The 26,416-nt window shown below is 72.0% G+C and overlaps 7 protein-coding genes across 7 annotated transcripts; 5 read left to right on the forward strand and 2 right to left on the reverse strand.

Moving 5' to 3' along the window:
• Positions 1 to 716: 716 nt before the first annotated feature.
• Positions 717 to 4,185, forward strand: AURANDRAFT_67088 (hypothetical protein; the record flags this gene model as incomplete). The annotated part of the gene is made up of 2 exons (XM_009042439.1): positions 717 to 2,386; positions 2,472 to 4,185. 2 exons carry the CDS (start codon positions 717 to 719, stop codon positions 4,183 to 4,185), a joined length of 3,384 nt encoding a protein of 1,127 aa, XP_009040687.1.
• Positions 4,186 to 4,288: 103 nt separating this feature from the next.
• Positions 4,289 to 5,583, forward strand: AURANDRAFT_72485 (hypothetical protein; the record flags this gene model as incomplete). Its single annotated transcript, XM_009042440.1, has 3 exons — positions 4,289 to 4,740; positions 4,792 to 5,144; positions 5,201 to 5,583. 3 exons carry the CDS (start codon positions 4,301 to 4,303, stop codon positions 5,203 to 5,205), a joined length of 798 nt encoding a protein of 265 aa, XP_009040688.1.
• A 9-nt stretch (positions 5,584 to 5,592) lies between these two features.
• On the reverse strand, positions 5,593 to 8,007 carry AURANDRAFT_67090 (hypothetical protein; the record flags this gene model as incomplete). The annotated part of the gene is made up of 1 exon (XM_009042475.1): positions 5,593 to 8,007. The coding sequence occupies one exon, from the start codon at positions 8,005 to 8,007 to the stop codon at positions 5,593 to 5,595; it is 2,415 nt and encodes an 804-aa protein (XP_009040723.1).
• A 1,222-nt stretch (positions 8,008 to 9,229) lies between these two features.
• Positions 9,230 to 12,990, forward strand: AURANDRAFT_72486 (hypothetical protein; the record flags this gene model as incomplete). Its single annotated transcript, XM_009042441.1, has 5 exons — positions 9,230 to 9,699; positions 9,752 to 9,926; positions 9,989 to 10,783; positions 11,529 to 12,488; positions 12,509 to 12,990. 5 exons carry the CDS (start codon positions 9,257 to 9,259, stop codon positions 12,530 to 12,532), a joined length of 2,397 nt encoding a protein of 798 aa, XP_009040689.1.
• A 155-nt stretch (positions 12,991 to 13,145) lies between these two features.
• On the reverse strand, positions 13,146 to 14,408 carry AURANDRAFT_67092 (hypothetical protein; the record flags this gene model as incomplete). The annotated part of the gene is made up of 1 exon (XM_009042474.1): positions 13,146 to 14,408. One exon carries the CDS (start codon positions 14,406 to 14,408, stop codon positions 13,146 to 13,148), a length of 1,263 nt encoding a protein of 420 aa, XP_009040722.1.
• A 5,611-nt stretch (positions 14,409 to 20,019) lies between these two features.
• Positions 20,020 to 20,946, forward strand: AURANDRAFT_4817 (hypothetical protein; the record flags this gene model as incomplete). The annotated part of the gene is made up of 1 exon (XM_009042442.1): positions 20,020 to 20,946. A coding segment is annotated over one exon (927 nt), but the record flags the coding sequence as incomplete, so codon positions are not given.
• A 2,928-nt stretch (positions 20,947 to 23,874) lies between these two features.
• AURANDRAFT_38942 (hypothetical protein) lies at positions 23,875 to 25,537 on the forward strand (the record flags this gene model as incomplete). Its single annotated transcript, XM_009042443.1, has 2 exons — positions 23,875 to 24,043; positions 24,099 to 25,537. The coding sequence occupies 2 exons, from the start codon at positions 23,924 to 23,926 to the stop codon at positions 25,509 to 25,511; spliced, it is 1,533 nt and encodes a 510-aa protein (XP_009040691.1).
• Between the last annotated feature and the right edge of the window lie 879 nt (positions 25,538 to 26,416).

The following is a 26,416-nucleotide window of genomic DNA, read 5'->3' on the forward strand; positions in this document are numbered from 1 at the left end:
GGCAATGAAAGCAAAGAACTCGGCAGCAGCACATTTGAAACACACGCACACAATTCGGGTCCCAGTCCTCTAAACAGACCGGGCAACATGAGCCATACCGCGCCGACTCCAGCTGCCGCTCCGGGTTCGCCTCGCGCCGCGCGCGGGCGGCCTCGTGTTCCGCCGCGATGCGCGCGCGGACCTCGTCGGCGTGCGAACGCGGCGCGGGGCCGTAGACCACCTCCGGCGGCGTCGACGGCGGGGGCGTCGGCGCTCGGTCCCGCGCCGCTTCCGCCCGAATCTTCTTGCACGCCTTTCGGTGTCCGCGGTCGCGCCAGTCGACGCGTTGACAATCCGTCGAGCAGTACCTGCCCGGGTCGCGCGTCGTGGCCGCGCGCCGCCCCCGACCCGTTCGCGCCGGCGCGCACTGTGTCGTCCCGCAGGGGCAGTTGAGCTTGGCCTTCTCGCCGCAGATGGTGCAGGTCAAACGGAGACGCAGTTCTTTCGCCCGGGCCTTGACTAGCTCGAATTCTTTTTGCTTTTTCTGCCAGTCCATCAGCTCCGGGGGGGCGGGTTCGTCTCCGTCTTTTGGCATAATTGCTCCCGCCGCGGGGCGCGTTGTCGGTCTCCTTGCGCCCACACCACTTGGCTCGCTCGCTAAAATTTTAGATCCTCGCCACAAGAATTGTCAAGATCCACAAGCACGCGCGCCGGCCGGCTTGCGAGCTCAAGCCGCGATGAAGGCCTCCTTCTCTACCCTCCTCTTCCTCGCCGTCGGCGCCCAGGCCAACACGCCACCTGTCAAGGTCTCGACCTACGACGCCCTGAACGCAGCCGTTCTCAACGGCGACCACAAGATCTTGGTGGAAAGCGATATCACCTTCGCCGCCCCTATTGAGATCCCCGCGGGCAAGAACATCCGAATCTACGCGAAAAAAAACGCCCGGCAGACGCTCGACGGCAACGGCGAGACGCAGCTCTTCCGCGTCGACGGGACGCTCACGCTCCAACACCTCGTGCTCGCGGAGGGCTACGCGACGAACGGCTTCTGCTCGTACACCGAAAACTCCGGCGAGGCCTGCGGCGGCGGCGCCGTGCACGTCGACGTGGACGCGCACCTCATCGTCGACGGCTGCGCCTTCCGGGACTCGCAGGCGCGCTACGGCGGCGCGATCTACACCTACGGCGGCGCCGTCGACGTCTCCGGCTCGACGTTCACGGAGAACGGCGCCTACGAGGCCGGCGGCGCCGTCTGGACCTACGCGCACGTGGCGCTCTCGATCTCGAACTGCGAGTTCACGGGCAACGTCGCCATCAAGGCCGGCGCGGTCTTCACCGGCGGCGACGCGACCATCGCCGACTCGACGTTCTCGGGCAACGTCGCGACGGCCTCGGAGCCGTCCGACGACGACCACGCGGGCGGCTTCTGGGGCGGCGAGGGCGGCGCGATCTGGGTCAACGAGGACACGGTGCGCGTCGACCGCTGCGCCTTCGAGGGCAACCGCGCGCGCACCGAGGGCGCGGCGATCTACGTCCGGAACCTCGGCGAGGCCGTCGTCGCCGCGACGACCTTTTCGGGCAACCAAGCGGACTGCGACGGCGTCGTGACGACGGGCCGCTACTCCTGCGTCGAGGGCCTCGACGACGTCCACCCGGCGTCGGACCGCGCGGTCGTCGACTGCCGCGACGACTGCCCGGGCGGGAGCGTCGGCGCGTGCGCGCCCGTCGGCGACGGCGTCTGCCAGAGCTGCGCCTGCGAGCTCGAGACGGGCGCGTCGACGGCCCTGGTCCTCGAGGACGTGAACCCCGGGGCCTTCAATGCGAACGCGGACGCGCGCGCGGCGTTCGAGGCGGACGTCGGCGGCCGCCTCGGCCTCGTCGTCGACGGCGACAACGCCATCGACTGGGTCGTCGCGTCGCCCCTCGCGGTCCACGACTACGGCTACACGGACGACGCGAAGGTCACCTTCGGCGTCGCCGGCGACGCGGACGCGCTCCTCGCGGCGCTTCTGGAAGCGCTGAACGTCGGCGGCATCCCCGGCTGGGCCGTGGACCTCGGGCCGCTCGGCGCGGCGCCCGTCGACGTCGCCGCGTCGCGCGAGGCGGCGGAGACGGAGACCTTCGACCGCACGGAGCCCGGCGACACAGCCGTCGCGTCGTCGGCGATCGTCGTCGACGGCCTCGACGCCGCGGACGTCGACGCGGACGGCGACGTGCTCGAGGGCCTCGCCGCGGCCGTCGCACTCGCCATCGGCGCCGCGCCGAACCAGGTCGCCAACGTCGCCGCCAAGTGGTACCCGGCCTACGAGGGCACGGACCTCTACACGAATTTGGCGTCCACGGTCCACTTCGACGTCGCCGTCCGCGCGTGGCCGTGTGGAAATCAAATCTTCAACCCGACTTCAATGTGCGCGTAATCGACCGATTTGGACCAGACTCTTTCGCCGTGCTTCGAGAACTCGCTGAGAGCAATCGATTCGTCCAAAAATCAGCCGAATCGACTTCGATTTGACCGAGCTAGAGAATTCTGAAGTTTGGCCCCGACGTCCCAGCTCACTGGTTGATTTCCACACAGGCGCGTGGCCGACGAAGCACTGGAGCAGCGACTCCTTCACGGACGCCGCGGGGCTCGAGGCCGCGCTCGAGGCGGCCCTCGACGGCGGCGGCCTCGCGGCGGCCGTCGCGAACGAGCGCGCGCTCCGCACCGCCGTGCTCGACGAGGCCGCGACGCGGACCGCGATCGCCGCGCAGACGTCCGCGGGGCCCCACGGCCGGGTGACGCGCGCGACCTCGTCCGCCGTCGTCCTCTCGGGCGTCTCCGCGGCGGCCTTCGCCGACGACGGCGACGCGGCCGGCGCCTTCGCCGAGGCGCTCGCCGACGCGCTCGCGGTCGACGCGGGCGCCGTCTCCGCCGTCGAGGCGACGGCGCCCGGCGCCTACGGGTCGCAGCGGGCGCAGGTCGCCTTCGAGCTCGACGACCGGCGCGACGCGCGCCTCGTGCTCGACGACCTCTACCGCGTCGCGCTCGTCGACACGACGCTCAACGACTACCTCCGCGAGTCCGACGTCGCGGCGCTCCGCGGCGCGGCCATCGACTGGGGGGAGACGACGCGGTCCCTCGAGACGCTGACCTTCACGCACGCCAAGGACGACGGCACGCCCGCCGCGGCGACGCACGCGATCGTACTCGACGGCGTCGCCCCCGACGTGCTCGCGGCCGACGCCGACGCGCTGCGGGCCTTCGCGACGTCCTGCGCCGCGGTCTTAGGCGCGTCGCACCTCCAGGTCTCGGGCGTCACGTCGACGGCCTACCACTACGTCGCCGGCGACGAGTTGTGGGTCGAGTCCTGCCCGACGCTCGAGGCGCTGCCCGAGGACTCGGCGCTGTGCCCCGACGACCTCGACCTCGACGCGTGCGACGCGCCGGGCCGCGCGATCGGCGACCTCTGCGAGGGCGACGGCGAGTGCGGCACGGACAAGCACCTCGACAACTGCGGGAACGCCGACGACAAGAACGCGGACATCTACCGCGTCGTCGCGGACATCTACCGCGGGCCGGCGCACGCGGGCGTCGTGCCCCGCGGCGCGCTCGTCGCCTTCGACGTCGCGCTGCGCGCGTGGCCCGCGCGGTCGACGCCCCTGCGCACGGCCGGCGCGACCAAGGCCGCGCTCCTCGGCGCCCTCGACGGGCCCTTCGCGGACGCCTTCCGCAAGTACGGCGCGGGCACGGCGCTCGCCGGCGCCGCGATCAACTTCGTCGGCTCCGTCGCCGCGCTCGACGGCGAGGCCGTCTGCTGCGCGGCGCCCGACGACGACCACCACGGCGCGCACCACGATCCCGACGACCACGAGTCGGTCCACGACGCCGCCGCGCACCACGGCGCGCACCCCGCGCCCGCCTCCTCCAAGAAGTCGTCGTCGTCGTCCGACTCGTCGGCCGTCGTCGCCGCGGCCGTCGCCGCCATCGGGCTCGTGATCGTCCTCGGCGCCTTCGCCGGCTACCGCGTCCGCCGGCGCTCGTCGCCGCGCGAGACGGCGCACGCGGGCGACGTCGAGCTCGAGGACGTCGAGCCCGACCGGGCGGCGGCCCTGGGCACCTTCCCGAAGGAGCACCCGAGCCGCGTCTCCGACTCGCGCCTCTTCCCGATCAAGCAGGCCCACCGCGAGACCAAGTCCCCCCTCTACCCGAACGCGGAGATGATCTGAGCGCGTTTCCAAGTAGTGCTCGAGAGGTCTAAATACACATCCCATGTTGTTTTTAGCGATTATCCACAAAAACCAGGGGCGGCAGACTGATCGAGGAGGAGACGGCGACGAAACGATGGACCAAACAAACGAACGGAGTAATACGACAGAAGATGAGCGCGGGGAGCCGGAATGGAGGATCAAACAGCGAGAATTCGAGCAGAGGAAGGCGCGGGTCAAACTCGATCTCAAGACCTGCACGATTTGCGGCGCAGAGAACGCCAAGCTATGCAAGGGCTGCGGCTCCGTGGCGTACTGTTCGACTGCTTGTCAACGAGTCGACTGGCGCGAGCGGGGTCACCGGAAGGCGTGCAACAAGATCCGAGACGAACGCGCGGCGGAAGCGGCGCGGGCGGAAGCGCCGCCGTCGCCGCCGCGCGCGGTGTTCTACGGCCCCGCGCCGCGGTCGCACGCCGACGAGGTCCGCGCGCGCATCGCCGCGGAACACGAGATCGCTCGAGCGTTGCGCGAGGCGAACCCGGAGCCGGAGCAGGTGAATGGGCGGTACGGTTCGCGGTGCCCGATCTGCTTTGACGACTGGGTCAATATCCACGACGTTAACATCAGAAGCTGTTGTTCTCGCCAAATCTGTCAACAGTGCGCCGCCAAGTTTCGAGGTAAGCCGTGTCCTCTCTGCCGAACGCCGGCATCCCAAACTTATGCTGAAGAATTGGCAAGAATCCAACGCCACGTGGATAACGACGTCCCGGAAGCGATGGCGCAGCTGGCAACTTTACACAGTGGCGGTAGACTCGGCCTCGTGAAATCCGGCCAGAAGGCCAAGGCGTTACTCAAGCGTGCCGTGGCCCTCGGATTTGTACCAGCGATGGCACAGCTTGCAATTCTATACCGAGACGGGGACGGCATCAAGCCAGACCGAAGGAAGGCGAAGCGGTTGTTTCGCGCGGCCGCGGACCGTGGTCATGCAAACGCTCAATTTCAGTTGGCGAGGCTGCTTTATTATGACAATTATCAGGATAGCTCATGGGACATGGAGGACCACCTGCACTGGCTCAGAGCTGCCGCAGCGCAGCGCCATGCTGAGGCGGAATATATGCTTGGCTGTCACAGCGCGTCTGGCGACGGCAAACCTGGAGAGGAAGACCTCGACGAATGCAGACGCTGGTTGGCGCGCGCGGCCGACCATGGAGACAAAAAAGCGAGATATGTGCTCGACCGGCTGACTGGTGTCGTGGATCCCGGCGTCGCTGTCGCTCTCTTCAAAGCGGCGCCGGCGGCGACGGCGCCCGGGCGCACTGGCTGACCTCAAAGAGCTGCGATGCATGCCTGTTTTCTTCGCCCAATCCTCAGCACCAGTCGCTGTTATGCCGCCGCAAGCGCGCGTAAAAATCGGGAACGCGGCGCGCCCTAGTGGTCGTCGAAGCGGCGCGCGGACGCGAGCGCGGTCGCGAGGGAGCCGTCGGCGAAGGCGGCGTAGAAGGTGAGGACGATGGCGGCGAGGACGGCGAGGAGCGCGTGCTGGAGGATCGCGGCGGGCCGCGCGTCGCCCGCCTGGGACCGGAGCGCGGCCGCGACGGCGAAGACGGCCGCGGCGACCTTGAGGTAGGCGACGTCGATGCGCTCGTGCGCGTACGTCGCCGCGTCGGCCCCGGCGACGGCGTCCGCGGGCGCCTTGCGGCCCACGACCAGATCCAGGCCGTCCTGGCGCGACCCGTCGTAGATGGCCGCGCGCAGGCCGCGGACCGCGGCCGCGGCCCACCCGCCCGCGCGGTCCGCGAGCCGCGCCGCCGCGCCCCCACCCGCCGCGGGCGCCCAGCGCGCCGCCGTGCCCGCGCGGAGCACGGCGAGGGCGTCGGCGTGGCCCCGCCAGGCGGCGAGGAGCTGGCGCCGCGCGTAGGCCTCGTCGCCGAGCGCGACGCGGTCCGGCCCGAGCGCCGCGTCGTCGCGCGCGGCGACCAAAGCGTCGCACGCGCACCGCGCCATGGCCTCGTCGACGTCGTCGATCTCGTCGCAGCCCACGAAGAGCACGACGCCGCTCACGTCGACGCCCCCCGGCTCCGCCGCGGCGCCGCGGCTCGCGACGCGGCGGCGGCGCACGTCGTGCGCCGCGGACAGATCCCCCAGATCCGCGCCGGGCGCGACGACGACGTGGCGCACCTTGGCGCCGCGCGCCGCCGACGCGAGCACCGCCGCGGCGGCCTTGAGCCGCTGGCGCACGGATTCCTGCCGCCCGCCGTCGACGGACGCCCAGGCCGCCGTCCGCGCGATGAGGTCGACCATCGTGACGAACGCGCCGCCGTACGTCGCCCGGAGCTGGTCGACGTGCGCCTCGAGCGCCGCGACGTCGCGCGCGTGCTGCGACGGCGCGGGCTTCGGTCCCGCCGCCGACGGCGCGCGGGGCCGCCGCGGCGACGCCGACGCGTCGGGCGCCGCGGGCGCGCCGCCGTCGTCGAGGGGCGCGAGCTCGGGCGTCGGCGCGAGCGTGGGCGCGAGGCTCGGCTTCCGCTGCGGCGACGCCAAATTCGCGAACGACGACTTGCGCTTGAGCAGCGCGACGCGCGGCGCGACCTTGACGGCGTAGTCCAGCGGCAGCGGCGGGCTCGACCGCGCCAAGGTCACGGAGAAGGCCGCCGCGGGCGCGGCCCGGGATTTGGACGTCGCGACGAGCAGCTCCGTCTCCGCGGTCGCGGCGGCCTTGCACTGCGCGTCCAGGCCCCGCTTCGACAGGCGGCGGCCGCAGTGGTCCACGGCCGTCCGCGTGACGATGAGCGCGACGACGGCGGCGTCGCCCGCGGCCGTCGCGCCGAGATCCACCGCGTCGACGACGACGTGGCCCGCGACGGCGCACCACCGCGCGGCACCCGCGTCGACGAGCGCCTTGAGCGGGATCGCGTTCCAGAGCATGCGCGGGTCCGCGTGGTCGTAGAGGTAGGAGTCGCCGCCGCGGTCCGGCGCGTCGTCGTCGACGTCGCCGCGGCGCCGGACGCCGTCGTTCGCGACGACGGCCGCGGCCTCGGCCGCGGCGACGTCCGCGAGCTCGCAGACGCGCGGCGCCGTGTGCGTCGCCGCGGGCGACCGCGTGCTGTAGACCCAGGGCTGCTCGCTGAGGGCCCGGTGCAGGAGCCGCAGGCAGAGCTTCTCGTCGGCCTTCTGCTTCGAGTTGAGCCGCTTCGCGGACTTGGGCGCGACGGGCAGCACGCCGACCTTGGTCGCGCGGCGGAGCGCGCGGACGTCGAGCACGGCCTTGGGCCAGCGGAGCCGCGCGTCGTCGAGCAACGCCGCGTCGCCGCCGCGCCGGAGCACGGGCTCGCTCGAGAGCACGACGGCGACGTGCGGGCCGGACGTCATCTCGTAGACGCCGAGCACGGCCTCGCAGGGCACGCGGCCGCTCGCCTCGTGCGCGAGCTCCGGCGTGGCCCACTCGTAGGCGTCGTCGTCGGCCTCGGGGCTCGGCGGCGCCGGCGCCGGCGCGGGCGCGTCGGGAGCCTTGGCCTTCTTCTTCCCGAAGCCGAACTTGGGGCTCTTCTTCGGCGACTTCGGCCGCTTGCCCGCGGGGCTCAGGTCGCCGTCGGACTGCGAGCCGGGCGACTCCGGGCTCGCGGGCCGCCGCACCTTGACGGGCTGCACGACCTTCGCGACGACGCCGGCCTTGTTCGACGTCAGGAGCAGCGGCGCGAGGCCGGGCTCCGAGCTCTCCAGGAGCACGCCGTCGCCGTGCGCGCGCAGCCACCGCGTCGTGTTCGCCCAGCGCGGCGCGCGCGCGCGCGGCGGGGACGCCGCGCCCGGGGCGCCGCCCTTCACGGGCGTGACGGGCGGGGCCATCGATCACACGCGCGGCACGAGGGGCTGCTTCGCGGCGCGCGCGGGCCGCTTCGATGCGTCGGGCGGCGGTGGCGGCGGCGCGTCGACGAGCGCGTCGATTGATGCCACACAGGCCGCGACTCTGTGATTTATCCACAGGCCCGGCAAGTGCAACACGAATCTTCAACTTGCACTGCAACCCGGGCGCCGCTCTCGCAGCCCGACGCAGCAAGACGAGCCCGCGGCAACGCCGGAGGAGGAACAAGCGAGAGTCTTCGAGTACATGTTCGCCCAGAGCCCATTCCTCGTGCACGACTGAGGGCTGCCCGAATTGCAATCCTCGGCAGCCCGCCTCGGCTGCCCGAATTGCAGACCTCGGCGGCCCGAATCCCCGGGATGGGACGCGCGCCGCCCTGGTGGTGCGCCCTCGCCGCCGCCGCGGCGCCGACGGACCACGTCGACGTCTTCGTCGGCACGGTGAAGACCGGCAACACGTTCCCGGGCGCGACGTGGCCCCACGGCCTCGCGCAGCTGTCGCCGATCCTGGAGCCGCCGCGGGGCATGCTCTGGCACTACAACTCGGGCTACCACGTCGAGCCCGGCGCGACGTCGTCGCGGGCCCGGGGCATGGGCCACACGGCGCTCTCGGGCACGGGCCTCAACGACGGCGGCGACTTCGTGCTGCGGCCCTGCGAGCGCCTAGCGCGGCTCGACCACGGCTCCGAGACCGCGCGGCCGGGCTTCTACGCGGCGAGGTTCGCCTGCGAGGGCGGCGGCGGCGCGGCGACGATGGCCGCGGCCGCCGCGCCGCGCGGCGGCGTCTTCGAGGTCGACTTCGACGGCGACGGCGACGTCGTGTCGCTCTACCTCGACGCGGCGTCGCCCCTCGACGCGGTCCTCGAGGCCTCCGCGGCCGTCAAGGGCGCGACGCTCGCCGCGACGCGGTCCTCGAGGCACACGCACCACTGCGCGGCGGACCACGCGACCTTTCTCCACGCGACGTTCTCGTCGCCGCCGTCGCTGGCCCAGCTCTCGGCGACGCTCTGGCGCCTCTCGTTCCGGCGCGGCGACGGGCCGCTCGTCGTCGCCGTCGGCCTGAGCCACGCCTCCGCGGCGGGCGCGGCGCGCAACGCGCCGCAAACGCCCGCGTCGCTCGCGGGCCAGGCCGACGCCGCGGACGGACAAGGGTGATTCAACGTCGCTTCAACGTGAGTGTTCCGCGCGCGCGCGTTCCGGAAAAAGCATCCACGCGTCGAGACCGTTCCGAGAGATGATCGCTCGTCCAAAAATCAGCCGAAACGAGTGGAAACCGGCCGAGCTAGGAGCCTTTGAAGTTGGGAATTTCGCACTCTTGTCCTGCCCAGGCCGACGCCGCGGACGCCGCCTGGGCCGCGCTCCTCGGCCGCGCGCGCGTCCGCGGCGACGACGGCGACGTCGGCCGCTTCTACACGGCGCTCTACCACGCGTTCCTCGGGCCGACGCTCTTCTCCGACGCCGACGGGTCCTACGTCGCCCGCGGCGCGCGGAGGCGCGCGGCCGAGGGCCGCGCGATCTACTCCACCTTCTCCCTCTGGGACACGTACCGCGCGGCCGCGCCGCTCGGCCTGCTCCTCGAGCCGGAGCGCGCCGCGGACTACGCGCGGAGCCTCCTCGCGTTCTCCACGGAGGACAAGGTGCTCCCGCGCTGGGTCTTGTTCGGCAAGGACACGGGCTGCGCGCGCGCGGCGTCCGAGGCGCCCGCCCGAGGCGACGTTTTTTTCGACAGGCATGTCGGGCTACCCCGCGGCCGTGGTCTTGGCGGACGCCGTGCTCAAGAATCGGTCGGAGTTCCCGCCGGGCCTCGCGGCGCGCGCGGCGGAGCACGCGATCGCGACGGCGCGCGCCTTCGACCCGGCGCTGCGCCGCAACGCCCACCTGCCGAGCACGCAGGGCTTCTCCGTGTGCCGCGGCGGCGTCCCGGCGCGCGCGACGGACCCGCCGCCACCGGTCGCCGCCCGCGCAGGTCGCGGGGCCTGGAGGCCGCCGTCGCGGACAAGTGCGTGTCGCGCCTCGCGGCGCGCTCGGCGACGCCGCCGCCGCGGCCGAGTTCGAGCGGCGCGCGGGGCTCTACCGCGAGTACTACGACGCGGACCGCAGGCTCATGGCCGCGCGCGAGCCCGGCGGCGCCTTCGTCGCGGCCGCGGGCGAGGCCTTCGACCCCGCGGGCGCCTTCGAGGAGGGCACGCCGCTCCAGTACACGTTCATGGTCCCCGGGGACGCGGAGGGCCTCGCCGCGCTCCTCGGCGGGCCCGACGCGCTCGGCGACCGCCTCGACGACTACTTCCTCCGCGCGTCCATGGCCAACCCGACGCGCCAGCTCGACCTCACGACGGGCACCATCGGCGGCCACTGCCAGGGCAACGAGCCGGGCCACCACGCGCCCTACCTCTACAACGTCGCGAACCGGCCCTGGCGGACCGCGGAGACGATCGACGCGATCAACGAGCTCTACACGGCGTCGGAGATCCCCGGCAACGACGACGTCGGCCAGACGTCCGCGTGGTTCGCCTGGTCCGCGCTCGGCCTGTACCCGGTGGACCCCTGCGGCGACCGCCTCCACCTCGGGAAGCCGCTCTTCATGCGCGCGGACGTTGACGTCCGCGCCACCCTCGACGGCGCGGCGCGCGTGCTGACGATCCTCGGCGACGGCTGCCGCGACCGCGGCGCCCACGTCCAGTCCGTCTGGTTCGAGGGCTCTCGCGTCGCGGCGCACGAGGTCGCCTGGGCCGACGTGGCCAACGGCGGCGTGCTGCGCTTCGTCTGCGGCGCGCCGGCCGTCGACTACGCGACCGCGCCGCCGCCGCCGGCGCCGCGGCTCCGCGCGGCCGCCGCCGGCCGCGGCCCGCCGCTCGCGGCGCGCGGCGCGGCGGCCGCGGCCGTCGCCGCCGTCCTGCTCCTCGCGCGGCGGAGCTGCCGGCAGGGCGCGAGCGCCATCGCCGCGCCGCCGCCCGCGAAAGAGATGTAGGTCGCGAGACGCCGGCTAAAGGGAGCCGTGTTGTGATGTCGTGGTGCCGATGCCGCTTGTTTGTGCGCTCCTCGGGAGCCCCCCCGAGGCCCGGTGCGGCTTTAGTGGGCCCCCCATGCCTTGCTCGCCGGCACCCCACGAACCCCCCTGGATAAGCAACCCCCCATGCCGGTGTGCGTCGCCTAATGCGCCCGAGACTCGAGAAACGCTAGGACGAGCGTCCCGATCGAGTTGACAGCTTCTTCTCTTGCGCGCGCGCGGCGTCACATGCCACCCACCCTCCCGCCCGGCCCTTCTCCATTCTGGGGGGGGGGCATCATGGCCTCGTCGAGAGCCCGTGGAACGAGAGCGCCCGTTTCGCAAGTGCGGCTCGAGGGCCGCGGCGAGATCGAGCACGCGCGGACACCCCGAGCGCGAGGTGCCCGCGCGCATGCGCGAGCCGAGAGCTTGCGCGGGGGCGCCGGCGCGGGCGTGGCGAGAAATCGCTTCGCGGTCGCGCGGTCGCGCTCGTTCGACGAAACGAGTGCCGTCCTCGTAGGTCAAGATGGTGTGTGTGTGGCGACTTGTCCTGGCGACGTTCGCGTGCGTGGGGAAGTCCGAGGGGTTCTGCTGCTGGTGGTCTGCGACGGGGGACCCGTGCGACTGCTCGGAGACGTCGAAGGCCAGCAACCTCGCGACCTCTCTAGCGTGCGTCGACGGCGGAGGCTCGTGGTGCTCGGAGGACGGCGAGCAGTCCGCGCCGGAGGACGGCGAGCAGTCCGCAGCGGTCCGGCGAGGCAGGGCCGTCCGCGCGCGTCCGGGGCCGCGCCACAAAGCGCCGGTCGGCCGTTTTCACGCCGGGGCTCCGCCGCGCACCATCGCGGCGCCGGCCTACAGCGAGGAGGAGGTGAGCGCCCTGCGCGGCATCTTCGCGCTCTACGACCCCGACGGCACGGGCGAGATCGGGTCGAACGACCTCGAGAACCTGTTCAAGAAGATTGGCTTCTTCAATTATGCCGCCGTCGAGCTCATCAAGCAGTTCGACGTCGAGGAGCCGAAGACGATCGACTTCGCCAAGTTCCTGGAGATGGTCAAGGCGGGCCAGCCGGACCAGCCCGGCGAGGAGCCCGACCGGAAGCCGCTCGATGGCGGCGAGCAGTCCGCGCCGGAGGACGGCTCCTCCTCGTGCGCGTGCCGCTCGATTATGGCGGGGATCATCGACGAGTGGTGCCAGCTGTCCGATTGCGATCCTGCATTTGCCGCGCAGTGCTCTTCTGCGTGCCCGACGGCGCCAGGAGCGACGCCGGATGGGTGTGAACGAAATTGGTTATTTCAAGTCAGCACCGGTCGTTCCGGAAGCACGAGTCTAATGGCGATGTTGAACGATCTCCCAAATGTCTACATCGCGGGCGAAAATGATGGTTTATTTGAATCCTTGTACGCCTTACACAAGTCGAGCATTCGTACTGAACGCGAGAGCAAGAACGGGGTCTACCATGGTGCGTGGTGGCACCATCCTGTTGAGAGATCAAAACTTAGACGGAGCGCGCGAACCTACGTTGAATCTGCCATCGGTCTCAAACAAAATCAAAACTACACATGGGTCGGCTTTAAAGAAATCCGATTCAGAACTGCCGACGAGTTGGACTATATTTTGTCTCTTTTTCCTTGCTCCAAAGTTATCGTCAATATTCGTCGAGACGTCGCTCAACAACAGAAATCCGCGTTCGAAAAAACAATCCCCATTTGGAAACTCAAATCTCACAACGATATGCTCTTAAAATGGAGCACAAAACATCGTAATCGCGTCTTCACGCTCGCTTTAGAAGACTTTACCCTTGCCAACTTGAATCGTCTGGCGGTTTGGCTCGACTTTCCAAACTGTCATTTCAAACAAATCGCTCATGCGAACCGCGACGGTGGGTATGGAGCTGATAATCGTCACTTTGTGACTTGTTGAAATACAAACCCTCACACGCGAATTCTACTCACTATAAAAACTCATTTCTCTCCCCCACATGAATGCTCATATACTCGTACTCGGGAGGTCTGAGGGACCGCACGCGTCGGCGCTGGGATTCGACGACAGGGCCGTCGATCCATAACGAGGCCCCCTCCTCGGGATATGCTACTCGCCTGTGTGCGAATCAGGTGCGCATCTTCGCCTTAGGCGCCCCTACCACGGGCTCTCTCTCACGGGGCGTCTCCGCGCGCACGATCCGCGGGCGTGGTACGCGTCGGCGACGTCGGCGGCGAAGGGGGCGACGCAGGCGACGGCGCCGACGGCGACCGCGGCGGCCTTGGCCGCGCCGACGACGCGGTCGATGGGCGCGTCCGGGACGAGGCCCCGCGCCGCCTGCCTGCCGCCGTCCGCCGCGACGGCCGCGAGCGCCCAGGCGACGACGAAGCCGTAGAGCGGGTCGCCCGTCGTCCGGAGCACGTAGGCCGCCGCGGCCGCGGCGACGGCCACGGAGCCGAGGGCCCCGGCCTCCTTGACCCGGAGGTCCGCGCCGCGGAGCGCGAGGTACTTGTTGATGTTCACGAGCGTCGCGCACGTGACCCACGCGAAGTGGAGCGACAACGGCCAGCGCACGAGGAGGTCGTTGCGCAGGCCCCGGAGCGGGCCCGCGGCGTAGAGGTCGAGCCCCTGGAGCGCCGCGTGGGCCTTGCCGAGGAAGAACGCCGTCGCGGCCAGCGCCGCCGACGGGATCCAGAGCGCGCCGGGGCCGCAGACCGACGGCCGGAACAGCCCGCACCAGGCGACCTGGCAGAGCGTGCCCGCGCACCAGGGCGCGGCGATGGCCGCGCCGACGTCGAAGACGGGGTGGCCCGGGTCCGCGGCCGTGACCAAAAGCATAGTGACGCACTCGCCGAGGAAGATGGGGCCCCAGATCGCAAAGGCCCAGCCCGCGGGCGCGAGCAGGTTCGCCGTCGCCGCCGTCGGCGCGCCGTCGCCGCCGCCGTCGTAGCGGCCGGGCACCATGACGGCGACGTTGTTCAGCGTCCAGCACGCCGCGACGGCCGCCTGCCACGGCGCGGGACCCCGGCGGGCGACCGCCGCGCGGACCGCCGTCGTCGCCAGGCCCGCGGCGGCGTAGGCCGCGACGACCTTCGGCGACAGCGGCGGCTGGGCCGGCCGCGCGTCGCCGCCGCGCAGGCCTTCGAGCGCGGCGCCGTTGCCGCGCGCCTCGGCGTGCGAGCGTTGCAGCTCGGTGATGTATGCGGCGGCACTGAGGCCTTCGAGCTCAACGTCCGCGCGCTCGAGCGCTCCGCGCCGTTGCTGCGCAGCTCGACGCCAGGCGTACGCGGCGGCGCTGATGCCTTCGAGCGCGGAGTGCTCCGCGCCGTTGCTGCGCAGCTCGCTGACGCCAGGCGGACCGCGAGGCTCGTGCAAGGCCGTCGCCGAGCACGCGAGAAGTAGGATCTTTGAGAGAGCCATTTGAGTTGGCAGCGTCAACGTCGTTCTTGAACTTCAATCAATTGATTGAGACCTCACCTGATCCGTATTCACCAAAGCAATTAGGTAGTACGATGCCCCAGTTTCACCAAGGCAGCCCCGCGCCGCCGGTGGCCGGCGCCGAGGCGATGAACGGCATGAAGCGCAGCGTCGCGCGGAGCCACAGCAACCAGCGCATGGGCAGCGCCTCGGGCGGCTCGCGCCTCGCCCGGACGCCGAGCGGAAAGGCGACCGTGAGCCGCATGAACTCGAAGCAGCGCGTGACCAACGCGGCGAGCGCGCGCCTCGCGAGCGGCGAGAGCGTGGCGCTGCGCGACGTCAACGGGAACACGGAGCAGGTCATCCAGGCGCTGCAGAACATGATCTCCGACAAGACGGGCAACTCGGCGACGGGCGCCGCCTTTCTCCGCGCGCTCGTCTTCGACGAGGCCGCGGACGCGGTCGTCGACCACAAGGTCGCCAACGCGCGCAAGATGTTCGACCCGGAGCTGAACATCTCGCTCATGCGCGCCGCGCAGCTGCCGCCGGACATGCGCGGCCGCGCGGAGATGCGGACGATCGCGCGGCACCTCGGCTGGCACCCCTTCTTCTCGTCCGTGCGCGGCTACCTCAAGCAGAAGCTCTTCCGCAACATCCGCCTCGTGTCGCCGCGCCTCGGCGACGTCGTCGTGCTCCAGGGCGACCTCGCGGACTCCATCTTCATCTGCTACCACGGCATCTTCGCGGTGCACTCGGCGAGCGACGAGGACCTGTTCACGATCCGGCGGCGGCGCGACCGCGTGCTCGCCATCCCCGTGGCCTCCTCCGAGGACGCCTACACGCGGTCGTCGGAGAAGAAGCTGGGCCCGCGCGTCGCGACGCTCAAGCGCGGCAACTCCTTCGGCGAGCGCGGGCTCTCGCCGGCCGTGTCCGAGGTGCGCAACGCGACGGTCGCGGCGTTCAGCGACGACTGCCACCTCTTCTGCATCCACCGCGAGGACCTGCTGGGCGACGGCGGCGTGACCGCGGAGATGAAGCGGCGGCGGCCGACGAACTTCGGGGAGGCGGGGCCCGACGAGCTCCTCCTCGAGGTGCTGGGCAAGCCCGCGAATTTAAGGACCCAGGGCGACATCGAGCTCATCGCGACCAAGTGCGGCTGGCACGCCTTCTTCGAGGGCGCGGACCCCGAGGCGACGCGCGTCGTCTTCCGCCAGCTCAAGGTCGTCCGCGCGCCGCCGGGCCGCGTCGTCCTGTGCCGAATTCAACCACTGGTTTGGGTGGTCCTGACCAAACTTGAGAATTCTCTAGCTCGGTCAAATCGAAGTCGATTCGGCTGATTTTTGGACGAATCGATTGCTCTCATCGAGTTCTCGAAGCCAAGCCAAAGAAGTTGCGTCGAAACATTCGCGTACGCTCACATTGAAGTCGGGTTGAAGATTTGAATTCGGCACAGGCGTCGTCGTGCTCCAGGGCGACCTCGCGGACTGCTTCTACCTCGTCTACTGGGGCGGCTGCAGCGTCTGGGCCACGCCCAAGGCCAAGGCGCTCAACCAGTGGAAGGGCCTCAATTTGTGGATCCCCGAGGACGGCGCCGACGACGGGAAGCCGCGCGTCTGCAAGCTGCCCGTCGCGCTCCGTGTGGAAATCAAATATTCAACCCGACTTCAATGTGCGCGTATGCGACGGTTTCGACGCAAGCTCTTCTGCTGTGCTTCGAGAACTCAATGAGAGAAAACGATCCATCCAAAAGTCAGCCGAAACGACTTCGATTCGACCGAGCTCGAGAGTTCTGAAGTTTGGTGGGGACCCCCCATACCAGTGGTTGATTTCCGCCCAGGTCGCGCTCGCGGGCAAGCAGGTCGCGAAGCTCGAGACGGGCCAGAGCTTCGGCGAGAGCGGCCTGGACCCGGCGGGGAACAAGCGCCGCACGGCGTCGATCATCTCCATGGGCGCGCGCGCGCCGCGCGGCGACGGCTCGCCCATCCGGCCCGACGCGCCGCGCGACGGCGACACGCTCCTCCTCGTCGTCTACCGCGACGACATCGACAACCGCACGCAGCAGGCGGCGAACGCGACGCAGGACGCCGCGCGGCGCGCGTCGTTGAGCGGCGCCGTCGACGAGGCGACGGGCGAGCGGCTCACGCAGGCGCAGATCGACGAGGCCGCGGACGACCTCGCCATCGCCGAGTCGGAGGTCGCGCGGCGCAAGACGGAGTGCCAGTCTTTGGAGGCGCGCGACGTCGCGCCCGCGCGCGAGCGGCGCCGGTCCTCCGTCGTCGCGCGCGAGACCGAGGAGCAGGCCGAGCGCAAGTCGCGCGCGTCCGCGCTCCGGAGCCGGCTCTCCGCGACGGGCGGCGGCGTCCGCGCGCGCAAGTCCCTCCGGAGCCGCATCTCCAACGCGGGCGCCGAGGACCAGCTCAAGGGCATCGCGGCCCTCGCCCTCGCCCACGAGGAGCACCGCGGCGACACCATCGACGAGGAGGACAGCGGCGACTCGTCCACGGGCGACGAGTCGTCGGGCGACGACCTCGAGGACTCGCTCGAGGACGCGTCGCGCGACCTCGACGACTCGGCGGAGGCGTCCGCGGGCAAGGCCCCGGAGGAGCCGCCGGACGCCGACGACGCGGGCATCGACGTCAACGACGAGGAGCTCGAGCGCGACTGGAACAAGTGGCGCCGCGTCGCCTACGTCGTCGAGCTCGAGAACTACGACAAGCTCACCAAGGGCGGCCGCATGACGAAGATCCGCGACTCGAAATCGAAGAAGAAGCGGGGCACGTCGGCCCAGCGCAAGGGGTCCGGCGCGCCGAGCGGCAGCGGCGACAGCGACCTCGACGCGGCCGTCGCCGCGCGGCGCCGCAAGGAGTCCGTCTCCGACGGCGGCCCCGACGAGGACGCGCCGGGGAAGGACGAGGAGGAGCGGCCGGCGGAGCCGACTTAAGGTGCTAGGCAGTAGCGCGCGGCGGCGGCCGCGGCGGCCGCGGCGCACGCGACCTGCGCGGCGAGCTCGGCGCGCAGGCGCCACTTCTCCGCCGCCGCGTTCCGCCGCGCGTCGGCCTCGCGCGCCGCGAAGCGGTCCGAGGAGAAGACGGTGTGGGCCGGCGACGCCGCGGACGCGAGGAATCGCGACCGGCCGAAGCGCCAGCCGACGCCGGAGACGTGCGCGTACTCCCGGCGCACGTTCGCCGCGTAGCGCAGGTACGTCGGCCGGTCCGCCGCGAGGATGGCCATGTCGAAGTCCATGAAGAGGCGGCAGTCGCCGCCCGCGTCGGCGCCGCAGCGGTGCGTGAACGTGAGCTCGATCCACCGGACCACCCGCTCGCGACGCGGCGCGGAGAACGCGACGGGGTTGACGGCCTCCCTGGCGAAGGCGGCGAAGCGCTCGGCGGACCGGCGCTCGTTGGCGCCGCCGCCGCCGTGTTTGGCGTCGTAGACGACGTCGTGGAAGAACGTCGCGAGCTCCACGGCCTCGGCGTCGTCCAGCGCGTCGCGCGCGTCGAACGCGAGGGTCAGCATGGCGTCGACGTGCTCGAGCGTGTGGTAGAAGCGACCCGGGCCCTCGTAGCTGTCGCGCAGCTCCCGCCACCAGGCCTCCGCCGCGTCGTCGGCGACGTGCAGGCTGTGGCAGAGCGCGAACCACCGGCGCCGCGTCCGCTCGACGACGGCGGGAGACGTTTTGCATGCGTAGCACTTGTTCGGCATCATCGCGGCCATGCCGCTGTGGTGTTTCGCCTCAGACGGCTGCTGTTACGGGGAGCTTCACGCAGCACCCTCGATTTTTACCGCAAGGACGATCAAGGGGATCTTCAAGATACTTGAAGATCCCCTTGGGACGATGAACCTTTGATGATGCCGCCAAACGTGCCGCTAACACCGAAGGGATGAAAGCCAGCCCAGTAATCCAGTAGGGAGGCTGCCCGCCAGTAGGCGAGGCTGCCTCCAAAAGAGGGATGTCGGAGGCCATGTTCGCGGCGGCGACGGCGGCGCTCCAGCAGGCCGTCGCCCTCTCGCGCGAGGAGCGCGACGGCGCGCTCGCGACGGCGGCGCAGGAGGTGCGGGCGCGGGAGACGGCCGTGCGGGTGCAGGGCGAGCTCGAGGCCATGGTGGCGCAGGCGACGGCGCAGCGCGAGGCCTGCGCCGCCGAGGCGAGCGCCGCGGCGGACCGGGGCGCGGCGTCGGCGGCGGCGGCGGCGGCGGCGGCGGCGCGGAGCGAGGCGTGCGAGGCGTCGCTCGTGGCCGTCGGCGCGGAGCGCGACGCCTGGGCGTCGCGGGCCGCGGAGCTCGAGGCGTCGCTCCAGTACGTGGAGGCCGCGCGCGAGGCCGCGGAGGCGCGCGCGGCCGAGGCCGAGGACGCGCTCGCGGCGTCGGCCGCGCGCGCCGGGAGGCGGCGCTCGAGACGCTGCGGCGCGACTGCGTCGCCGAGGCGAGCCGCCAGCTCGCGGCCGACGCCGCGCGGTCCGAGGCCCGGGGCGACGCCGACGCCGCGCGGGCCCGGGCCGACGCCGCGCGCGCGGAGGACGCGGCGCTGTCCGCGCGCGCCGCGGACGTCGCCGCGCGCGCGCTCGCGGCCGCGTGCGCGGCCGCGGCGGAGGCGCGCGTCGCCGAGGCGTCGGACGCGGCGCTCGGCGCGTTCACGGCCGCGTCCGCCGACGACCGGCGCCGCGTCGTCGAGGCCTGGGCCGAGGACCGCGCTGCGACGACGACGCGGTTCCTCGAGCGCCTCGAGGCCCTGGACCGCGAGCTCGCCCTGGAGCGCGCGGCGGCGGAGGTGGCGGCCTTCGCGCTGAGCGACGCCCTCGAGGACCTCGCGCCCGTCGCGGCGATCCTCGAGATCGAGGGCGAGGACCGCGGGTCGCGGTCCGCGTCGCTCGAGCGCGCCGACGACTGCGAGACGCTCTACCACCCCTTCCCGACGCTCCTCGTCGAGCGGCCGCGCGAGGCGCCGCGGCCCGCGTCGCCCGCGGGCGCGGACCCCGTCGGCGTCGAGGGCCCCGTCGACGATGGCCCGGGCAAGGTTGATCCCGCGCCGCGGCTCCGGCTGCTGGCGGCGACGCTGCGGCGCCGGTCGGCGGCGCTGCGCGGGGCCATCGAGGACGCCGTCGCCGCGTGCGACGCCGCGGCCGTCGCCGCCTACGAGGCCGAGTGCGAGGCCGAGCGCGCCGCGGCGGAGCTCGCGGCGGAGGCGGAGGAGGAGGAGGACGACGACGACGGCGCGTCGTCGAGCCGGTCGTCGGCGTCGCCGGCGGCGGCGCTCGAGGCGGCGCCGGGGACGCCGCGCGCGCGGGGCAAGAAGCGGTGCTCCGTGGACCTGCTGTCGCCGCCGAAGCGGTGGCGCGAGGCCGCGGCGACCGGCGCGGCCGCGCCGCTCCGCGGCGGCGACCTCGCGGGCGTCTGCGACGACGTCGAGGCGCGCGCCGAGGAGGACGACGGCGGCGACGGCGCCGTCAAGGTCTGGGTGCGCGTGCGGCCCGTCAAGGCCGGCGACGACGCGGAGGACGTCCTCGACGCGGACGGGTCCGCGCTCGTGCTCCGGGACCCGGCGATCCCGGGCCTCGTGCAGCGCTTCGACTTCGACGGCGTGCTGGACTCGCGCGCGGGCGCGACCCAGCGGCGCGTCTTCGACGACGTCGGGCGAGACGTCGTGCTCTCGGCGTTCCGAGGCTTCAACACGACGCTCTTCGCGTACGGCCAGACGGGCTCGGGGAAGACGCACACCATGGTCGGCGACGACGACCGGCCGGGCCTCGTGCCCTTCGTCGCGACGGCGCTCTTCGCCCTCGAGGCGCGCCGCGCGGCGCGCGACGGCGACGACGGCGACGACGACGCGCCGTACCTCGCGGCGCGCGGCGAGCGGCGCGTCGACGCGGCCTACCTGGAGATCTACCAGGACCAGCTCCGCGACCTCCTGGGCGACGACGACGACGCGGCGGCGCTGAAGCTGCGGGAGCACCCGAAGCGCGGCGTCTACGTCGAGGGCCTCACGCGGTGGGCGCTCGAGTCGCCGCGGGAGCTGCTGGACCTGCTGGAGGTCGGCGCGGCGCGGCGCACGGTGGCGGCGACGCGCATGAACCGCGACTCGTCGCGGTCGCACGCGGCGCTCTTCCTGACCTTCGACGACGGCCGCGGCGCGTCGACGCAGCTGACCTTGGTGGACCTCGCGGGGTCCGAGCGCACGCGGAAGAGCGGCGCGAGCGGCAAGGCGGCGCAGATGCGCGAGGCCTGCGCCATCAACTCGTCGCTGTCGACGCTGGGCCGCTGCGTCGCCGCGCTCGTCGCCGCGCGGAAGCACGCGGCGGACGGCGCCGCGGGCCCGGCGCCGCCCGCGCCGCCCTTCCGCGACAGCCCCCTGACCTGGCTCCTCCGCGAGGCCTTGGTCGGCGACTCGCGGACCTGGATGATGGCCTGCGTCGACGCGAGCGACGCGCAGCGCGGCGAGACGCACAGCACGCTGCGGTACGCGGCGTCGGCCCGGAGCCTCCGGACGCGCGCCAAGGTCAACGCGGACCCCGTCGCGGCGCTGCTCAAGGCCCTGCGCGCCGAGGTCGAGGACCTCAAGGCCCAGCTCGCGGCCGCCGGCGGCCGCGGCGCGCCGCGCGCGGCCGCGGCGCCGCCGCCGCCGGCGCAGCTCCCGCCGCAGCCCGCGCTCGCGCTCCGCGCGTCCCTGGGCTTCCTCGACGCCGCCGACGACCTCTGCGACGAGCTCGGCGACGCGCGCAGCGACGGCGACGACGAGGGCGACGAGGACGAGGGCTGGGGCACGTAAGTGCAGGTGAGTTTTTTATTTTTTTGAACAGCGGGGGGTCGCGGGGCCCGCGCGGCGCGGGGGGGGGCGCGCCGCGCGCGGGCGTGCCGCGCGCGGCGTCATTGCGGCGCGCAGAAGGCGCCGCGGGGCGCCGCCGGGCCCTGGGTCTTGGCGACGTAGCGCGCGGCGCGCCGCCGGCCCGGGCCGCGCGGGCGGACGCCGGGCCGCGCCTTGCCGCCGGGGCCGCGGTTCCGGTTGCGCGCCTCCTGGGCGAGGGCGTTCTGGATGGACTCGATGGGGTAGGTGCTGACGAGGGGCTTGTAGGTCCAGATGGACGGCGCGCTGCCGCGCGTGAGGTAGTAGTCGGACAGGGCGACGTTGGACAGCGGCGACAGGGCCTCGAAGCTGTCGGCGCCCTCCTCCCACTTGAAGCCGAGGAGCGCGGAGGCGGGCGCGGGCGGCGCGCGGGCGCTGGGACCGGGGGCGAGGCTGTACATGGCTGCGTGACTCGGGTCGAGGCAATGGGCTGTTGTTTAGATCTCGGTCTCGAGCGTGCGAAGTGCCCTAAGCGCCCTGCAGGCCAATGTTGTCCACCCTTATCTTCTCACCTCAGAAGTAACTCAACACACTCGTGCAGTACTGCAACCATATATTTTAGTTGAGTTTAAGTGAGAAATTCAAGGCCATGTCAAAAGGTAACATACCTCCGACCCTGTTGGTGCTGTAGCCATGCAGCTAAGGTGCAGCCCCAGTCCATCGGCGCAGACCAGCCTGGGCTGCCGCCTCGCGCGACCATGATGTTCGCCATGATCGACGACGACGGCCCGCGCGCGTCCATGATCCGCGTGCTCAAGGACCAGATCGCCGCCGCCGAGCGCCAGGTCGCCGGTGCGCGCGACGACGGGTTAAAGACCGTGGCGCGGAACCTGCTCATGCAGCTGTCCTACGGCCTCGGGTCGACGCTGGGCCAGCTCACGGCCGAGGAGCGCCTCACGCTGGTCCTCGACGGCTGCGTCGGCCCCGGCGACGGGTCCGAGGCCACGCAGGCCGCCGCGGACCGGCTCTGCTACGAGGAGGCCGCCGCGCGGCTGTCGACGGCCGTCGGCCTCGCGCCCGGCGGCAAGTGGCCCGAGGCCGAGGACGCGCTCGCCGCGGCCCTCGCCGGCCTCGGCGGGGCCAGCGCGGCGCCGCCGGACCGCGCGTCGCCGGCGACGGTCGCCGCGCTCTTCGACGACTTCGCGCAGAGCTTCGACGACACGATGGCCGAGGTCGCCTACGAGGCGCCCATGCTCGCGGCGGCGACCGTCGACGCGCGCGTGACCTGGGACCGGCGCGGCCGCGCCTACGAGACGTGCTGCGACGTCGGCTGCGGCACGGGCCTCGGCGCCGCGGCCGTCGCCGCGTCCGTCGCGGGCCCGTTCGTCGGCCTCGACGCGTCCAGACGCATGGCCGAGCGCGCCCGGGCCCGGCGGCGCTTCGACGAGGCGAACGGGGCGCCCGTCTACGGCGAGGTCCTCGTGGGCGACGTCCTCGAGGAGCGGACGGTGGCCGCGGCCGCCGACCGGGGCCCGTACGACCTCGTCTTGGCCGTGGACGTCGCGTGCTACTTCGGCGCGCTCGAGCCGCTGCTCGACGTCTTCGAGTTCCTGGCCAAGCCCGGCGGCGACGTCGTCTTCTCCGTCGAGCGCGCGGGCGACGACGCGGAGGACTGGGCGCTCGCGGAGACGGGCCGCTACAAGCACGACGTCCGGTACGTCATCCGCGCGGCCGCGGCCGCGGGCCTCGAGTGCCTCGAGCGGCGCGGGCTCTCGGGCACGGGCCGCACGGAGGACGGCAAGCCCGTGCGCGTCACCGTGCTCTGCCTCACGAAGCCCGACCCCGCGAACGCGCCGCCGGCGCCGCCGGACGGCGACCACCCCGTCGTCGAGGCCGAGGCGCCGCCGCCCGTGCCGCCCGCGGCGGCGCCGCCGCGCGCGCGGACCGCGGCGCCGGGCCTCCGCGCGTCGACGCCGCCCGCGGGGCCCCGGACCGCGGCGACGTCGCCGCGGCAGCTCAAGCTCCAGCGGCCGGGGTCGTCGACGGCGCGCGCGCGGCCCGCGGCGCGGCCCGCGACGACGCCGGAGGCGCGGCGGCCCCTCCCCGGCCTGCCGCGCGCGACCCCGTCCTTCCCGTCCGTGCGATAGGTCCTTTTTCTTACGTGGGCAGGACGAGCTCGAGCGCGACGACGCCCTCGAGGGTCGCCGCCGCCGAGCAGAGGCGGAGCGCGGCCAGGGGCTGTTGGGCCGCGTCCTCGAACGCGAGCACGGCGCCGACGAGGTCCGCCTTCGGCACCGGCGCCGACGCGCGGCCGTCGGCCGATCGGAAGACGCCGCCGTCGCACGCCACCAGCGCGCTGAAGAACGCCGTCGGGCACAGCGCGACGATGGCCGCGACGCTCGCGCCGACGTAGGCGCCGCTCGCCGTCCGCGGCAGCTCCTTCAGCGTCGCGAGCGACAGCTGGGCGCAGTGCTTGCCCGCCAGGACTCGAAAGTCGGGCGCGACGGCGTCGTCCGCGACGGCGCCGGCGATGGCTTTCACGAAGCCGGGCTCGAGCTGGGCTGCCATGGGGCGTCACTCGCAGCTCTTACAAGCGCGGCTCTCTCACGAAGCAGCCCGTGCCGACGACATATGCATGGCTACAACATCCGTTCATCATCAGCCCAGATTTCAAACTCGAGGTGAGGCTCTTCTCTGAGAGTCTCCGCCGGCGCGGCCTGAACCACCACAGCACAACCGCATGCGCCCTGCGCTCACGAAGATGGCGCCGACGAACGACCTGCCGCAGCTCACGTGCATCGTCGCCGCCGTCGCCGGGTCCTACGGCATCGGCAAGGACGGCACGCTGCCGTGGAAGCTCGCGCGCGACCCGCGTCCCGAGCGACGCGCGCACCCCCGGAACACCAAACCCGCAGGCCGGCGACATGAAGTACTTCAAGAAGGTGACGAGCGCCGCGCCGGAGGGCAAGACGAACGCGTGCGTCATGGGCCGGAAGACGTGGCTGTCGATCCCGCCCAAGTTCCGGCCGCTCGGCGGGCGCAAGAACGTGGTGCTGTCGCGCAACCCGAACGCGCGCGAGGAGCTCGGCCTGCCGCCGGACGTCTTCGTCTGCCCGAGCCTCGACGCGGCCGTCGACGCGCTCGCGGGCGAGGCGGATTTGGGCGAGGTCTTCGTCATCGGCGGCGGCCAGGTCTACGCGTCGGCCCTCGCCGACGCGCGCTGCACGAAGGTGCTCCTCACGTCCATCGACGACGCCGCGGGAGCCTTCGCCGACTGCGACGCGGTCTTCCCGGATCCCGCGAAGGCGGGCTTCGCGTCCGCGGCGTCCGGCGAGGCTTTGGTCGAGAACGGCGTCGCCTACCGCTTCGAGACGCTCACGCGGCCGGCGAAGAAGCCGCCGCTCCGGGAGTCCAACGGCCCGCCCGCGCCGCCGCCGGCAAACGAGAAGCCCGCGGCGCCGAACCACGAGGAGAAGCAGTACCTCGACCTCATCGCCGAGATCCTCGACCGCGGCGTCCGCCGCGGCGACCGCACGGGCACGGGCACCATCTCCATCTTCGGCGCGCGCATGTCCTTCAGCCTCCGGAACGACCGGTTCCCCCTGCTGACGACGAAGCGCGTCTTCTGGCGCGGCGTCGCCGAGGAGCTCGTCTGGTTCGTGAGCGGGTCGACGAACGGGAAGCTCCTGGCGGACAAGGGCATCCACATCTGGGACGGCAACGGGAGCCGCGAGTTCCTCGACCGGCGGGGCCTGGGCCACCGCGAGGAGATGGACCTGGGCCCCGTCTACGGCTTCCAGTGGCGCCACTTCGGCGCCAAGTACGTCGACATGCACAAAGACTACGCGGGCGAGGGCGTGGACCAGCTCGCGGCCTGCGTCGAGACCATCAAGCAGGACCCGAACTCGCGGCGCATCGTCCTGTCCGCGTGGAACCCCGCGGACCTCGACGAGATGGCGCTGCCGCCGTGCCACATGTTCTGCCAGTTCTACGTCGCGAACGGCGAGCTCTCCTGCCAGATGTACCAGCGGTCCGCGGACATGGGCCTCGGCGTGCCCTTCAACATCGCGTCCTACGCGCTCCTCACGCGCATGGTCGCGCAGGCCACGGGCCTAAAGCCGGGCGACTTCGTCCACGTCATCGGCGACGCGCACGTCTACTCGAACCACGTCGACGCGCTCAAGGTCCAGCTCCAGCGCGAGCCCCGGCCCTTCCCGACGCTCACAATCAACCCGGCGAAGACGGGCATCGACGACTTCGAGTTCGCCGACTTCACCGTCGAGGGCTACAAGCCCTACCCCAAGATCGACATGAAGATGGCCGTCTAGGATCGCGGCGTAAGAAACAAGCTCGGGACGACGGCGTTGCGCCGATACCGCCGGCCGGGGTCGGCCTCGAGCGCAGGGCGCCTAGGATGCGTGCGGGGTGTAGTGTTGGCCTCGACGCGCTGAGCGCCAGTGCGCTAGCCCGGCAGCCTCCCGGCTGACTCAGCCGCCTCGAGCTGACAGTGAAGCAAGTAGTGAAGCACGTTTCAGAAGCATCTCGATCTCGCCGGGCTGCCGGCTGTATTGTGCGTTCCTGCAGCAACGCTCGCAGCTCAGCACATCGCGCGGGGCCCACCCATGATGAAGGTCGCGCTGGCGGCCCTGTGCGCGGTCGCCGCCGCTGAAGAACAAGGCTTTGGCGCAGCTGGAGGGTGCGCGTCGACCAATGGGACGATCATCGAAGCCGACCAAGACTGCTCGGGCGCCGATGTGTGGCCCGTCAAAACGTGTGACAGCGTGTTCTGGACGAAGAAGCACCGGGAGTGGAGCCGGACGCGTCTTCCCGGGGGCGATTGCGGCCACCGCTGCTGTCGCGCGCGCGTCTTGCGAAGCGACCGCGAACGCTGCTGCGAGTTGCACTGGTGGGCCATCGTCATGGTCGCCCTGTCCTCGGCCCTGGGGTTCTTCCTCATCTTCATCGTGGGTATCCCCGCCTACTGCGACAGCCTGGAGGAGGGGGGTCGGGGTGGCGGTGCCGTCCGGCCGGCCCGCCAGTGGAGCGGGTCCTTCCGCCAGTGGAGCGTCCGCGGCCGCGAGCCCCGCAAGGTCGAGATGGTCGAGGACTTTGCGCACCGGTCCCCGCACGGGACGACGGTCGACGCGGCAGTCGTCGGCGCGCCCGGCGACCACGCGCTCTCCGACGAAATCGCCCGGCTCGGCGCGCTGCGCGACCGAGGCCTCCTCAGCGA

This window comes from Aureococcus anophagefferens (assembly GCF_000186865.1).
Source record: "Aureococcus anophagefferens unplaced genomic scaffold AURANscaffold_31, whole genome shotgun sequence".
NCBI lineage: Eukaryota > Pelagophyceae > Pelagomonadales > Pelagomonadaceae > Aureococcus > Aureococcus anophagefferens.